The sequence below is a fragment of the Rhinoderma darwinii genome, chromosome 1 (genome assembly GCF_050947455.1).
Source record: "Rhinoderma darwinii isolate aRhiDar2 chromosome 1, aRhiDar2.hap1, whole genome shotgun sequence".
Lineage (NCBI taxonomy): Eukaryota > Metazoa > Chordata > Amphibia > Anura > Rhinodermatidae > Rhinoderma > Rhinoderma darwinii.
The window spans coordinates 603,456,673-603,473,118 of NC_134687.1; the positions used below are offsets into that span (position 1 = coordinate 603,456,673).

The 16,446-nt window shown below is 36.8% G+C and overlaps 1 protein-coding gene across 2 annotated transcripts in view; it reads right to left on the bottom strand.

Annotated features, from left to right (window-relative positions):
- Positions 1 to 16,446, bottom strand: part of SKOR2 (SKI family transcriptional corepressor 2) — a 31,954-nt gene that overhangs the window by 13,861 nt on the left and 1,647 nt on the right. For both annotated transcript variants that reach the window (XM_075854955.1, XM_075854956.1), the window contains exons 1-5: positions 16,313 to 16,446; positions 15,872 to 15,929; positions 9,908 to 9,982; positions 5,322 to 5,387; positions 2,463 to 2,561 (exon numbers count right to left, since the gene is read on the bottom strand). The exon at positions 16,313 to 16,446 is cut by the window's right edge and continues 1,647 nt beyond it. In XM_075854955.1, coding sequence (XP_075711070.1) covers positions 2,463 to 2,561; positions 5,322 to 5,387; positions 9,908 to 9,982; positions 15,872 to 15,929; positions 16,313 to 16,446 — 432 coding nt within the window. The remainder of the gene's footprint in view (positions 1 to 2,462; positions 2,562 to 5,321; positions 5,388 to 9,907; positions 9,983 to 15,871; positions 15,930 to 16,312) is intronic.

Here is a 16,446-nt window from a genome sequence, read left to right on the forward strand (position 1 = left end):
GTCCCCACTCTTGTGGATTGGTGTTATAAGGCCTTGGTTCCAGATTTGCGGGAAGTAGCCGGCACTCAGCACTATATTAAATAGTTTGACTATTGCGGCCTGTATTTCTGGCGGGCTGTGTTTTATCATTTCTGGTGAGATTCTGTCTAGGCCGCTGGATTTTTTACACCTTATGTCTGAGGTTCTCTCTGTTACTTCTTGCAGTGTTATTGGTGTATCCAGGGGGTTTTGAGAATCTTTAAGTGTTTCCTCCATCGCCTTCAATTTTGATATTATTTGTTTTTGTTCTTGGCTTTGTTCTTCTTTCGGGATATCTTTGTAGAGGTCCCTGAAATATTGGAGCCAGATGTTGCCATTTTGAATATGAAGGTTGTTTTTCTTGCAATTTTTGCCCATGTGTTTCCATAATTCCCAGAACGAGTTGTCATGGAGGGCATCTTGGAGTTGGGTAAGTTTGGTGGAGATGTGCCTTTGTTTTTTCTTTCGGAGGATGGTCTTGTATTGCCTCTGTATGTTGCTGTAGGCCTCCTTCAGACCGGTGTTGTTTGGGTCTCGGTGCTTCTTATTTGAGGCATTTCTTAGGGTCTTCCGTACTTCTTTGCACTCACGGTCAAACCAACCGTTAGGATGTATTTCTTGTGGCCTCTTGTAGTCACATCTTTTCAGGTCAGACTTCTCTGCCATGGTATAGAATATATTATTGAGGTCATTTACGGCCTGATTGACCCCTCCTGGGCTTGTCTCATACACCTTGTTGTAGAGGTTGTGAAGCATCTCCTGCACTTCTGGTCTGTTCATTGTCTCTTTATATTTTATAGTTGACGTTTTGGACCATTTATAAGATGGGGGCAGGTTGAAGAGGCCGGTTTGATCTATCTATCTATCTATCTATCTATCTATCTATCTATCTATCTATCTATCTATCTATCTATCTATCTATCTATCTATCTATCTATCTATCTATCTATCTATCATCTATCTATCAATTATCTATCTATCTATCTATCTATCTATCTATCTATCTATCTATCTATCTATCTATCTATCTATCTATCTATCTATCTATCTATCTATCTACCTATCTATCTCATATATATCTATCTCATATCTATCTATCTATCTATCTATCTATCTATCTATCTATCTATCTATCTATCTATCTATCTATCTATCTATCTATCTATCTATCTATCTATCTATCTATCTATCTATCTCATATATATCTATCTCATATCTATCTATCTATCTATCTATCTATCTATCTATCTATCTATCTATCTATCTATCTATCTATCTATCTATCTATCTATCTATCTATCTATCTATCAATCATCTATCTATCTCATATCTATCTATCTATCTATCTATCTATCTATCTATCTATCTATCTATCTATCTATCTATCTATCTATCTCTCTCTCTCTCTCTCTCTCTCTCTCTCTCTCTCTCTCTCTATCTATCTATCTATCTATCTATCTATCTATCTATCTATCATCTATCTATCTATCTATCTATCTATCTATCTATCTATCTATCTATCTATCTATCTATCTATCTATCTATCTATCTATCTATCAATCATCTATCTATCTCATATCTATCTATCTATCTATCTATCTATCTATCTATCTATCTATCTCTCTCTCTCTCTCTCTCTCTATCTATCTATCTATCTATCTATCTATCTATCTATCTATCTATCTATCAATCATCTATCTATCTCATATCTATCTATCTATCTATCTATCTATCTATCTATCTATCTATCTCTCTCTCTCTCTCTCTCTCTCTCTCTCTCTCTCTCTCTCTCTCTCTATCTATCTATCTATCTATCTATCTATCTATCTATCTATCTATCAATCATCTATCTATCTCATATCTATCTATCTATCTATCTATCTATCTATCTATCTATCTATCTATCTATCTCTCTCTCTCTCTCTCTCTCTCTCTCTCTCTCTCTCTCTCTCTCTATCTATCTATCTATCTATCTATCTATCTATCTAGTGAACAGGTACTAAGTCAGTTAAGTAATTTATGAAACAACCTTTGTTATTAATTTAGATTTAAGTGAAACTCCAACTGGTATTGAACAATTTCCTACATACACATGTTCAAAGTAGTCATCTAGCTTTAAGTCATGTTAAATATAATCCTTAGATATCCTCATGCTGTTTTTTAAAGTCATGTGACTGACATGGGACTGCATTCATAGGACTGCATAATTTGTACAACCTAATGCAACCGATGTTGACCAAGGCAATTGCTCATATGTCGCCTGACGTTTCCTTTTCTGGTCATGCAACCAAAATATACCCAAAGTCGCTACTTCGCCCCAGCCTAGGGCAAATATAAACAGTATATAATAATAACACTATCTATAATAATAATAATAATAATAATAATAATAATAATAATAACAACATTATCTATAATAATAATAATAAAAAAAATCTCCTTACTGAAAACAGGAAAAGACGGCGTTCCTTTTAACACTTGGAATTCTTGTTCTAATCTCCTCCTCAGATCTATTTGCTCAAATAAAACTTTTTGAAGTTCTTCTAGAAAAAGTCAAAACAATTTTTAATTAGAATTGACGAGTTAAAAAATAATAAAAAATAAAAACCATAAACTGTTGTGGGGGTAGGGCGAGGTCTGATGCAGAAATCCATGAATATAAATCAATGCAATATATTATTTTAAAGTATTATATTACCGTGTCATGTATTGATTGATACGCATGCATTAATCTCAATTATATCCACCCAGCCTCTATATATTATTCATATGTAGCTTGTCAAGCGTAAAATATGGTTCATAAGCCGGTTACCTGCCTAACTTTGCCGCTAACCCTTTCAGTGGGACGAGACCGGCAGCGAGCGGCTTTCTAGGACAGATGGGTTTCCAGCCTCAGGCAAGGAAGGAGTTAATGTCAGTATTTAAAGGCGCCATGTCACTACCAAAATGATGGCGAATAATGGACTCTAATGCGTTCAACCAAAGAGAAGGAAAAGATCACATCTGACTGTCTGTAGTGGTCTAAGCCGGTCTAGGACTATAACTGTGACCTTGTGTGTCCTTTCTATGCATCGTGGAAAAATTGTCCCATAATTCAAAGTCCTTGAGTCGGTTATATTAGTTTCTGGGAAAGCTGGGTGACAACCAATATGGCTGCCATTACAGAGGTTGTCACCAAGCTTTCCCGGACTCCTGAATGTCAAAATGGCCTAGTTGTGCAACCTTACAGCAGAGTCCAGGCTTATGGACTAGACCAGGTACAATTGTAGCAAACCCTCAGCTGTGGGAAACATCAAGTTTTCAGCCTCTGGAAGTAAATCACTATGTTTCATTCACTTACATCCAAAGACTGCATACGCGTACATACCGGATACTCCTCACAGCTGAGGGTCTGCTACAATTGGATCCCGTCTAGACAATCCTCTGTGACCTAAACACATCAACAGCACAAATATCTCCCCTATCCTGATCGTTTGTTACAATGTATCAGTGCAGGTAAAATGTACCAGCCAAGTCCTGACTGTTTAGCTAACAGAGGACTGTCTAGACTAGGTACAAAGGTGGCAAACGCTCAGCTGTGAGAAGCATTAGGTCTGTACAGGTTTGTAGCCTCTGGACATTAACAAAATAAAGTCCATTCACTGACCTCAAGCAGAGATCTTTAAAATAGTAAGGAATTGATGCACAGAGTATATTAGAAAGTTTCAGAACTTACATACATATGACTGCACCTTTGCTTCCATAAATGATGGGAATCCTGCCCTATAGGGAAGTGTGCTCACCCAGTGGTGTAAGTACCGTAGTAGCAGCCATAGCTGCTGCTACGGGCCCCGCGGCCCATTGGCGAAGCTAGCAGCAACTATGGCTACTACAGCGGTAGCAATGCCACATTCAATAGTATCTGCGTCCTTAGGACGCAGATACTATTGAACATCATGGCAGAGCAGGGCGGTATCTCCCTACTCTTCCATTTTCTAGGCTACAGGCCATGTTCGGCCTGCAGCCTATCAGGCGCAGGGACAAGATCCATGCGCAGGCCGGCATGATGATGTCACTGGATCACGCCGGCCTACGCAAGGATCCCATCGGCGTTGTGGAGCAGCTCTGTTCATCGCGGGAACAGGGGCATAGGTGAGTACAATTTTTTGTTTTATTTGTTTAGGTGGCACTGCCAACAAGGGGGAGGCAGTGGGCTGTATGTCACTGTCTACAAGGAGGAGGTGGGGGCTGTATGGCACTGTCTACAAGGGAGAGGTGGGGGACACAGTCTACAAGGGGTAGGTGGGGGCACTATCTACAAGGAGGCGGTGAGGGGCACTAACTACAGGGGTGACTGTGTGGCACTATCTACAAGGGGTGTGAAAAAATATTGACACGGGGCTGTATAGCACAGTCTACAAGGAGGGCTGTATTGCAGAATCTACAAGGGGCTGTATGGCACTATCTACAGAGGGGCTGTATGGCATAAACAACAGGGCAGCTGTATGGCACTAACTATGGGGATGGCTGTATGGCACTATCTATCGGGGGCTGTAAGGCACTATCTACAAGAGGGCAGTAAGGCACTATCTGCAGGGGGCTGTATGGCACTATCTACAGGGGGCTATATGGCACTATCTACAGGGGTCTGTATGGCAGAATCTACAGGAGGGGGCTGTATGGCAGAATCTACAGGGGGCACTAGCTACAAGGGGGCCCATTCAAAAGTTTGCTATGGGGCCCTGTGTTTCCTAGTTACACCCCTGTGCTCACCTGCTGGTATCTCAGACATCGAGGGCGTAAGTACCATAGAGACAGACCATGTGGGTCTCTTGGAGTCAGGGAACCCAAACCTATACCCTCTGCAACTGTGCCAGATTTCCCCATTGTTAGCAAACATGGGGTGTGCATTTGGCCCAGGGATCATGGAGAGGGCGTGGAGGGGGATACGAACACCAGGCACTTCTGTCCTGGGTAGCAAAAATGGGCACTATAATAGGGGGCCCAGTTTGATCTTTGCTATGGCGCCCCCTTTCTTCTATCGGAAATATATTTCCTGGCACTGAAATTTTGGATGCCACATTGGCGGACCTCTCAGTGCCAATAGCGGCCTCTAATAGGCTCATATATTCATTGTACTAATACAAAGAGCGATTCTTGTCTTCTCTTGCACCCATCCCCCCTAAGACCTGGAGCCCTATGCCCAGCACTGACTGTAAGGTGAGGGTGCCACTACACATTCTTTAGCTTTTATTGAGATCCGTCTGCTAATAAAAATTGGGAAACACTTTTGGGAACCAATTAAAGTGTATAGAAAAATTTACCTTTCCCCATGGTCCCCATATCCTTCTTCAGGGCTTGTGATGAGCTGTTGTCCTGACTGGCTTCTCCTGCAAACAATATAGACAAGAAAAAAACATCTTTTTAACGAGTTTGTTGACTTTGATTTTTTTTTTCCATTTATTTTTTTTCTCCGTTTCCCCCGTTTGCTTTTATGGCAGTCAAGTAATTGCCTTTTTCAAGATTAAAACAGTTTCATGGGTAGAGAAGAGGCAACATAAATTTCACTTTAAGGGCCCATTCAGTGCGGCGCGTTGCCACAGGCGGGGACGAGGTTACGGCTTGCGCTCGTTGGATTAACCACCGTGTCTCTCTCGCTTTGTGGAGCTTTTACGTATTTAGTGTTGGCTGTCAGGAAAAATATTGGCATCTGTTAGTGAGGGAGGAAGAGGCTCCGACGGGTTTTATGTTTTTACTTGGAATCTTTATATTCTGCCTTTTATGCCAACATTTCAACAAGTTATTAAAGTAAAGATGGGGAAAGATCAGCATTTCGCTTGTGACCCACTGAGAACATGATGCAAAAGTTAATTAAACGCGTTATGAGCGCAGATGTCCCGCTATCTCGTTTTTTTGGGTTGTTTTGTTCAATTCAACATTAACTTTATGCATATATAAAAACTGCACAGAGAGCTTTGCAACATGAGGGAAAGAAAATGATGACTGCATCGCTTCAGCCCGTGGAATTCTTATAAGGAACCTACAATGTATTGGTAAGGACTAAAAAAACAAAAAATCCTATTATAATGCATAGTAAATTTAAATGTGGGGCCTTAGACTAGAAAAATTGGAAAAATAAAACGGAATGGAACGGGAAAAAGTGTAAATAAAATAAAATGAAATACAAGAATGACTATAAAATCAAAAAGTTAAAACAAAACCTGGCATGAAAGAAAAAATTAATTGAACTGCAATAAAAAATACATACAAATAAATTAGAAAAAAAAATACTTTAATGACAAATAATTAAATCTGAAAAGAAATCCTTACATGTATATTGATTGTAGTCTAGAGGTATTATTTTTATGACTTAGACATAAGGTGTACCAATTTACTTTGTTTATCATACTAGGTCCAAAATAATGCGCTGATTAATTTTATAACATAAATGTTTATAGTGAAAAGAACTACATTTTTCTAAATGAGAGCAACAAATCCCTTGAAAAAATTCTTCCTGCCTGCAGTCACCACTAGGGGGAGCTCACAGTATATGGATTTATTAAACTCAATCATAAATATGACTTAAGTAATCTCTAAAGCTCCCCCTAGTGATGGCTGTAGGAAGCCACAATTTTATCATTATCACTATGGATGTGTCAAGCGGGAGATTTGGAGCTCTCTATCCGAAAAACAGAGCTCAGACTCCTATAAAGATATATTATGAAATTAATCAGCACAACATTTTTGACATTGGGTAAACTTTTGATTATAGTTCTATAAGATAATAGATATTAGATTGAAATCAATATACATTTAAAGGGGTTGTCCACTTTGGACAAACCCTTTTTGTTAGAAGGATTTCCTGACCATAAGCTGAATACAGGTTGTCCTGCTGCTGGGACCTTCAGTGATCAGTTGTAACTTGTGAGGGAACTTGACAGCACGTGTTCAATTTCCCTGCAGCGCCACCACAGGGGAATTGAAGTATCACACTGTTATGATTGAAATCAGTGGGCTGTGCATCTAATGCATGGATTTTCCAGAGTGGGAGATGCTCTTTATAACCTGTCTCTACGCTAGATAATAGATGGAGGGCAGCCTAGTGTAACCATAATGCCATTGACTACTACATTGGTGTAGTTATTAGCACTACTACCCCAGTGTTAGACCCATGGGTTTGCATAAAGTTTAGGGAGAGATCTGTAAAGAGTTTTTATGTAATGCCTGTGATTACAGAAGTTTTCTCCAAACACCAAAACTCTCTTTTCGTGTCTCACTAGATATACAGACATTAGATTGTAAGCTCTAGTGGCTAGGGGAGCATGAATTCTTACTGGTTACAGTAATGCAGTATATGTTAGTGATATAGAAATAATGGCCAATAATAAATTATTCTGGTCCTGCTACTTGGAATAGTTTGGCCACTAGGGGCGCTGTTTTAGAGTTCACCTCTGTAATGTGACTGTTTGCCATATTACTGGTGACAAATCAATTGTACAAGCCTAATGTTACCCAACCAAAATACATAAATTATAAGAAATAATTAAGCGCAAATAATATGAAAAACTACAGGGAAGTGCCTTTTGAATGGAATTGGGATTACAAGCAGCAGTTTATAATATATTTTGCAGAATAATCTATACATTTTGGTATAACGTTACAGAGAGCTGGACATATCAGTTTGACCACTAGGGGTGCTGTTGATAAATAAAAAAATAATAATTTTAGGTTCAAGGAGCAAGAAGAGCACCATGTGTTATGATGACAATAGGTGTAACCTAAGCTTTATGCCAGGTGTTTTGGCCACTTTGTGTAGGAAAATAGATCAATAGTTAGTGTGAATATTGTTATCATTTTTGCGCTAGAATATTATAGAGCACATCAGTGGGTTATGAACAAGTAAGGTTGAAATATTGCATCCCACATCACATAAGATATATTATTATAATGACAGAATGTGATAATCAGCAACTAACAGAAATGTAACTCAATATACAGGTCCTTCCAGAGATAAATAGCAATTTTATCAAATACAGTGAAGTCTCTCAAGCTCTTTAAAAAAGGCCACCCTGGATATAGACCAGATATTTATGTGATAGATGAAAATTTCAATTATATCCTATACTGAGACTTAGTGTTAAGTCTACAGTCTGTAAGTAGATAGATAGATAGATAGATAGATAGATAGATAGATAGATAGATAGATAGATAGATAGATAGATAGATAGATAGATAGATAGATAGATAGATGATAGATAGATAGATAGATAGATAGATAGATAGATAGATAGATAGATAGATAGATATTAGATAGATAGATAGATAGATAGATAGATAGATAGATAGATAGATAGATAGATAGATAGATAGATAGATAGATAGATATGAGAGAGATAGATAGATAGATAGATAGATAGATAGATAGATAGATAGATAGATAGATAGATAGATAGATAGATAGATAGATAGATAGATAGATAGATAGATAGATAGATAGATAGATAGATAGATAGATGATAGATAGATAGATGATAGATAGATAGATAGATAGATAGATAGATAGATAGATAGATAGATAGATAGATAGATAGATAGATAGATAGATAGATATGAGATAGATAGATAGATAGATAGATAGATAGATAGATAGATAGATAGATAGATAGATAGATAGATAGATAGATAGATAGATAGATAGATAGATAGATAGATAGATATGTGATTATAGATATACAGAGAGGCAAGAGAAAGACATAGACAAAATAGATAATAGATACATATGAGATAGATTGATTGATATGAAAGACACACATACGTATTTTATACATATATACAATACATAAGAAACACAAAAGTTTGAACAGCACATTCCAGCAAAAATGAAACAAAATGTGTAACAGGTTGCAAGAACGCCTGTGACTGCAAATTTATACAGCACAGTGTGCTGTTTATATATATATATATATATATATATATATATATATATATAGGTGCGTGTGTTTGCGCGCGCGCGCGTGTGTGTGTGTGTTTGCGCGCGCGCACATGTGTGTGTGTGTGTTTGGTGTGGGATACATTGCAGTGATTTATATTGACACATTTTCTGTATTCTAGTGCAATTCTTCACTTCCTCAATAACCACATGCATGCACAGCACCCGGCCCCTGGCTGTCAGACATCCTAGCTGCACCCCAACCATTTCCAGAGCCGCCTGTCCCCCTGTTGTAGAGCTGCTCCTCTCTCTCCCTGCCCCTCTCAGCCTCTCTCTCTCTCTCTCTCTCTCCGCTGCCTGCACTCTCTGTCTCATTTGACAGGCAAATTTGCAGACATTGCCTCAGGATAACAACCTCGTTTGACAGTCAATTAACCGTGAATAGTCAAAGCCAAGGCAGTTTGCATTACATAAATGGGAAATTAGATTCCCTGCTCCCAAGAAAGCAAACCTCTCCTTAAGACACTGCAATAGACAAGTTAGTATCACAAGTTCTAATCACGTAGTCCGTAAAGCCCTCGGAGACGTTTAGCAATCAGTAAAAAGGTGGTTTCATTTAATTTGTATAATGTAATTTTTGTAAATGTATTATACATTTTGTGTAGAGATCATTATCATGGAGATAATATAAATGTTGGGAAAGACGCAATAAAACACCTTTAATGTCTGTCTGACAGATAGAAAAAGCAATAAGCTGTGATCCTTCCTAATAGAAGGTTTGTACGGAACATTTCAATTATTGTCATTTCAGCCTTCCGCACGCCGCCTCATTGTATATGGTCCTAAAATCCCCTTTCATGCGTCCTCTGCAATTAATAATCCACTTTCTATTAGCTCTGTCTTTTTTTTTTTTTTCCTATTCTGGGTTTAATATTTTTTTTCCGCTAGTAGAACATTCTAGGGAGATACGTTTTATCTTACCTGGTATTTCTCTCCAGAATTCACCCGTTGAGGTGTCTGATTCTGTCACATAAAAATGCATCTCTTTGCTTTTATCTGCAATGACACAATGGAAATTTAGATATTTACCCAGAAGTAGTTTTCATATTTTATATCTACAGATGTAGCCGTCTTTATCTTGACTTTTAATGCATTGAATATACAGTGGCAAGATCCTTTATCTTGAGTTTTTCACTGACTTTTTAAATGGCTTTTGTTGTGTGATATCACGCTGCAACAAGTTATCAGAGTCAAGATAAAGATGGCTACATCTGTACTATGTGATGCAATAGGGGAAGGGGCCCCCAACAAGCTACTCTGCCTTGGCCGGGGTATTTAGATATAGGACTGGGGTAGGGAACTGAATATTTTCCCCTAACTGTAAAGACAGATGCATAGGACTGGTATGGGGCCCATCGTGGAAGGGGCCCCAGCAGGTAATTGCTGCACTGGCTTTCCTTGATTCTCTTATAGCAGCTATCTAAAGTCACCACTAGGTGGAGCTTATTGCAGACATATTTATACAGCCTGTTGAGGTTAATACTACTAAAATTCTGGCTTCCTGAAGCCACCACTAGGGGGAGCTTTGGAGCTTACAGAAGACAAATTTATGATTGAATTAAATAAATTCATATGCGATGAGCTCCCCCTATTGGTGGCTGCAGGCAGCCAAAATTATATAATTTATCAAATTTAGAAAAATAGAGCTCCCTCTACAGGTATGATATGAAATGAATCAGTACAGCATTTTGGACATAAATACAGAATGTTACACATTAACTTTAATAAAGGAATAAAGGTGTAGTACATTGGATGGAGCTCTCAGTGGGAAATGTGGACCTATAATTTTTGTGTACTGCCCTTTGCAGTCACACTATAGAACTCTCTAACACAAGATGTTTGGATGGTAGAAATAGTTTAAAGGGTTGTGGATGCCTCATGGGGATTGTTTTGCTTCCCCCGGATCAACATAACAGGATAATAGGTTAAATTATAAATAGACATAATGAGTGAAAAATAAGTAATAACTGGGGTTGGGGGAGGGGATCTATAGTTAGTTCTTACATAGCTACTCATAAATGAATCAGATTATGTTGTGATTATTTTAATGAGCACTAAGTATTTTGTGTTTATTAACTGCACTGTGTATTCAGAAAAGCCATCATTGGAATCAAAATAAAGTTCGAATATAATCTATGACCAGCAGTAGCACACAGTCTACTTGCTGATGGTTTCCAGTGGGTTTCTTTGGATTTCTATACTCCAAAGAGTAAAAATAGAAAGATGTTCTGAATGTGAATCACGGGTCTTTCAGTGAGCTCTTTGGAAAATAAATGCAAGACTAAAGGTTTTCTTACACGGCTCATCCTGGGCCGTGTAAAGGAGCGCCGATCAACGAGACAGCTCGTTGATCGGCGCTCGTGTGCTCCTTTCACAAGGAGCTAGTATAGGGACGAGCGCTCGTTACTCCGATCGCTTGTCCCTATACATTTTTATCATGTCGGCAGCATCTCTCCCTGGTTACATAGGGAGATGTGCTGCGGACAACGATAATATTGAACTTTTTTAAAACGATACGACCAGCAGATGATTGAGCGTTTGCTCTTTCATCTGCTGATCGTTGCGCTGTTTACACGGGGCAATTATCGTCAACGAGCGTTATATGGCCCTTAGGAAAGTATCTATTACACGGTATGTCTTAGGGGGAGATGATGCAGCATTTTTTGGTCAGTCAGAAAAAAACACGGGCATAAAAACGCCACAAAAATGCGGGGAAAAAAAAGCAGAAAAAAAAATGCTGCCAATTATGGGTCAGATTTTTAATTGCCAGCATTCTTTTTATGCTTTTTTTTTTGCATTTTTGTGACGTTTTTTGCCCTCGCTTTTTTTAAGCAGCTGGATCTAATGCAAAAAACACTGCAAAACGCTCAAAACGAACGCAGCTGTTATTTTTCTGCCTCCCAATGATTTCAATTGGAGGTAAGAGGAGAAACCCGCTTGAAGAAAGAGCATGCTGCTTTTTTTCCATGAGTGTCCAAAAGCCGCTCAAGAAAATAAAAAGACTTTGTCGTCCATTAAAATCAATTGGGGGCGGGGGGGGGGGGGGGTGATTTGCAGTGCTCCTTGGCGCTGATTCCGAAGCGGTTTCTGCTTCAAAAAATGTCAGAAATCGCCGTATGAACTATCCCTTATAATTAATAAATGTCCTATAGTTTATGTTCTGAATTTTTTTTCCTAATCTGACCTTAAATTCCTAGAAAAATCTGCTTGATAAAGAAAGATCTTAGTAGGATTTTTTAAATAGGTTTAAATATTGGATTATATAAGTAAAAATGTAAAACATTTTTCCTTCAGGTGTAACAAAAGCTAAATGTGCAGATCGAGTGTATTTAGAGATATGTGAAAATTTGCCAATGTTTTGGGGTTGGCAAGTTTCCTATTATAAAGTCAAATTTCTGTCATAAAAGAAAATGGAAGAAGAAATACAGATCCCTATTTCAATGACCATTGTCTTATTGATATAAGATAGGTGGATAGAGATAGATGATAGATAGACAGACAGACAGATAGATAGATAGATAGATAGATAGATAGATAGATAGATAGATAGATAGATAGATAGATAGATAGATAGATAGATAGATAGATATGTGATAGATAGATAGATAGATAGATAGATAGATAGATAGATAGATAGATAGATAGATAGATAGATAGATAGATAGATAGATAGATAGATAGATAGATAGATAGATAGATAATAGATAGATGATAGATAGATAGATAGATAGATAGATAGATAGATAGATAGATAGATAGATAGATAGATAGATAGATGATAGATAGATGATAGATAGATAGATGATAGATAGATAGATAGATAGATAGATAGATAGATAGATAGATAGATAGATAGATAGATAGATAGATAGATATGAGATAGATAGATAGATAGATAGATAGATAGATAGATAGATAGATAGATAGATAGATAGATAGATAGATAGATAGATGATAGATAGATAGATTATAGATAGATGATAGATAGATAGATAGATAGATAGATAGATAGATGATAGATAGATAGATAGATATGAGATAGATAGATAGATAGATAGATAGATAGATAGATAGATAGATAGATAGATAGATAGATAGATCGATAGATAGATAGATAGATAGATAGATAGATAGATAGATAGATAGATAGATAGATAGATAGATAGATAGATAGATCGATAGATAGATAGAATATTCAGGTTGGTGATTCAAGCAAAAGCAAAATTGTTCTATTATTTTGGTTATTTAACAAAAAAAAAACAAAACACAAAAAAATTTATTACAAAAAATAATTCATCGTTTTTAATGTCGGGCTTTACTCTTTTCTCGAGATTCACAAAAAGAAACAAAGTTTATTCCCAAGGAATCCTCTAAAGACGGTTTACACTTCAAAAAAATAATATAAAAAATTGAGGGTCAGGTTGTTTGTTTGATTTCTACATAAAATGTTATTGGACAGGATCTTAAGTAGTTGCCGATTACTATTCAATGATCAAAGGGGCGGGGCTGTGACAATCATAGTCCCATTTAGGCCAGGACCACACACAGAGTTTTGATTCAGTTTTTGGCTCCATTTTTCGAGCCAAACACAGGAATGGACACCAAAGAACGGACAAAGAATGGAGATGCATCTGTCTTTCCTATACACCTTTTCTTTCCTTTAGATCTACTTCTGGCTTTGGTTAGAAAAAAACTGCACCAAAAAACGGCATCAAAACACCCTGTGTGATTTTACCTTTAGAGGACATCATGTAATCAGCGTGCTCCCAGGGGAGCAAGTTAACCTCAAAATTGTTTTTTTTTTAAAATTCAATAAAACTTTTGAAATTTAAATTTTTAAAATGCTAATAAACCAAGGATACACAAAAATATATTTTTGGGGGAGGAGTTGCCTTTAAATAATTGTGCCTTAAAGGGAAATATTAGAAGCTGTATGTCTGCATTTGTAGAGCTTTGTGAGTATTAGGGGTGCTTATATAAATTTTGCCCGATTCACCGATTGTAAATAAAATTGTAATATTTCCATCACTAGTGTGTTTTGAGCGTATAGATTTTCACCCTTTTAATTTATCACGCATCAGGCCATAATAAGGTTATAAATGTTTCTCTGACCTTCCACTTCCTTCTAATATTTGAAGCTGTTAAACACAACCATAAAAGGTACAAACATTCTATTAATGTATGTACAGATGTAGCAGAGTTGACTTTGTCATTTGTTTCCTTTGTGACTCATTATAAGTCTTTGACTTAAGTCAATGTAGTAGGTTCATGGAAAACCATACATAACACATGCTCGCGCTATCATCATGTTTGGTGCTAAATTACAAACTCAACTCTACTGCATCCATTTTTTTTTTAGATGTGTTTGATATGTACATGCCAATAAGCAGTTGAGAGTACAGGTTTTATGTCAATTTAGGATATGGCTCTTTGGATTTTCAGTTTATTGTATTAATAGAGAAGTAATTATACTCCCAGAGAGGGGGCACTTTATACATTACTGCAGCACACAGAGGACAGGCATAAGCAGGAGAACTTTGACATTGTTCCCTGTAAACCATCCAGTCCTGATTCATTTGAACACATGTTATATGACAGCCATGGCCGGGTTACCTCTTGTGTTAATAGAGGCAGATTTAATATAACAGTAGTGTGACCTGAACAGACTGGTGACATCCTCCTAGGTCAGTCGTTACAGTAGATAATATAAATGGAACACTGTCCATACTAAGGTATCACAGAATACAAGATAGATAGATAGATAGATAGATAGATAGATAGATAGATAGATGATAGATAGATAGATAGATAGATAGATAGATAGATAGATAGATAGATAGATAGATAGATAGATAGATAGATGATAGATAGATAGATAGATAGATAGATAGATAGATAGATAGATAGATAGATAGATAGATAGATAGATAGATAGATAGATAGATAGATATTCAGACAGACAGACAGACAGACAGAGAGACAGAGAGACAGACAGTAGATAGATGATAGATAGATGATAGATAGATAGATATGACATAGATAGATAGATAGATATGACATAGATAGATAGATAGATAGATAGATAGATAGATAGATAGATAGATAGATAGATAGATAGATAGATAGATAGATATGACATAGATAGATAGATAGATAGATAGATAGATAGATAGATAGATAGATAGATAGATAGATAGATAGATATGAGAGAGTGAAAAAAAAGGATGGAAGAATAGATAGATATTAGATAGATAGATAGATAGATAGATAGATAGATAGATAGATAGATAGATAGATAGATAGATAGATAGATAGATAGATAGATAGATAGATATGAGATAGATAGATAGATAGATAGATAGATAGATAGATAGATAGATAGATAGATAGATAGATAGATAGATAGATAGATAGATAGATAGGAGATAGATAGATAGATAGATGATAGATAGATAGATAGATATGAGATAGATAGATAGATAGATAGATAGATAGATAGATAGATAGATAGATAGATAGATAGATAGATAGATAGATAGATAGATAGATATGAGATAGATAGATAGATAGATAGATAGATAGATAGATAGATAGATAGATAGATAGATAGATAGATAGATAGATAGGTAAAATAGTAGATAGATGACAGATAAAAAGATATAAGTACCAACTCTAGTTCATTTCAGAAAACTTAATACATTTGACTGATATTTACATTTACTAAATAGCAATTTATATTTTTTAATAAACTTTCCTTTAAATAACCCCCCCCCCCCCCCAAATTTGGAATCAGATAAAGTGGATGAAATACATAGCACAATACTGAGCTATTTAATGCAGTCTCCTGCCATGAAGCGGTTGATAAGCGGTCATGGTTGCTCTTACCTGAGTAGGAGTCTTCTTTGGAGGATAAGGTCCTGTTATCTTCTTTGCTTTTCTGTGTCTACGAGAAAGAAACATAACATAAAGGAACGTATAGAGGGAAGGAGAAGTCTACATATAGTATATGTATGGGGCATAATACATGTCAGGGTTCCCTGTGGTTGAGGTGAACTCATTATCAATACAGTCCCCTAATTGTATATGGGGATATAGGCTCGATAACATATGGGCCCTGGACAATTTCCCGCATCTGAGGAACACAGGGTTTTATTTGCATGTAGAACATTTGTTCTCGGTGGCATTGTGTTAAGGAGCTAAACACATTGAAGATTTCATTTCTGTAGGGCATCTAGTTATCAATCTTCTTATGCATACATAACCCGTTCAGCCTAAAGCTGCATTTAAATAATAATAATTAGCTGAGAAGCCTCAGGGAATATTTACATCTTTGTAGCAAGGTTCCTCCAGTGATGTATGACGGGGGCTGGAGTCTTTTGGGGTGGAGGAAGGATGTTCTGCGTTTTCCATTTTCTCGGCCTGGGTTTCACTCCTGGAACTGGGAAAGGGGGAACGGTCTT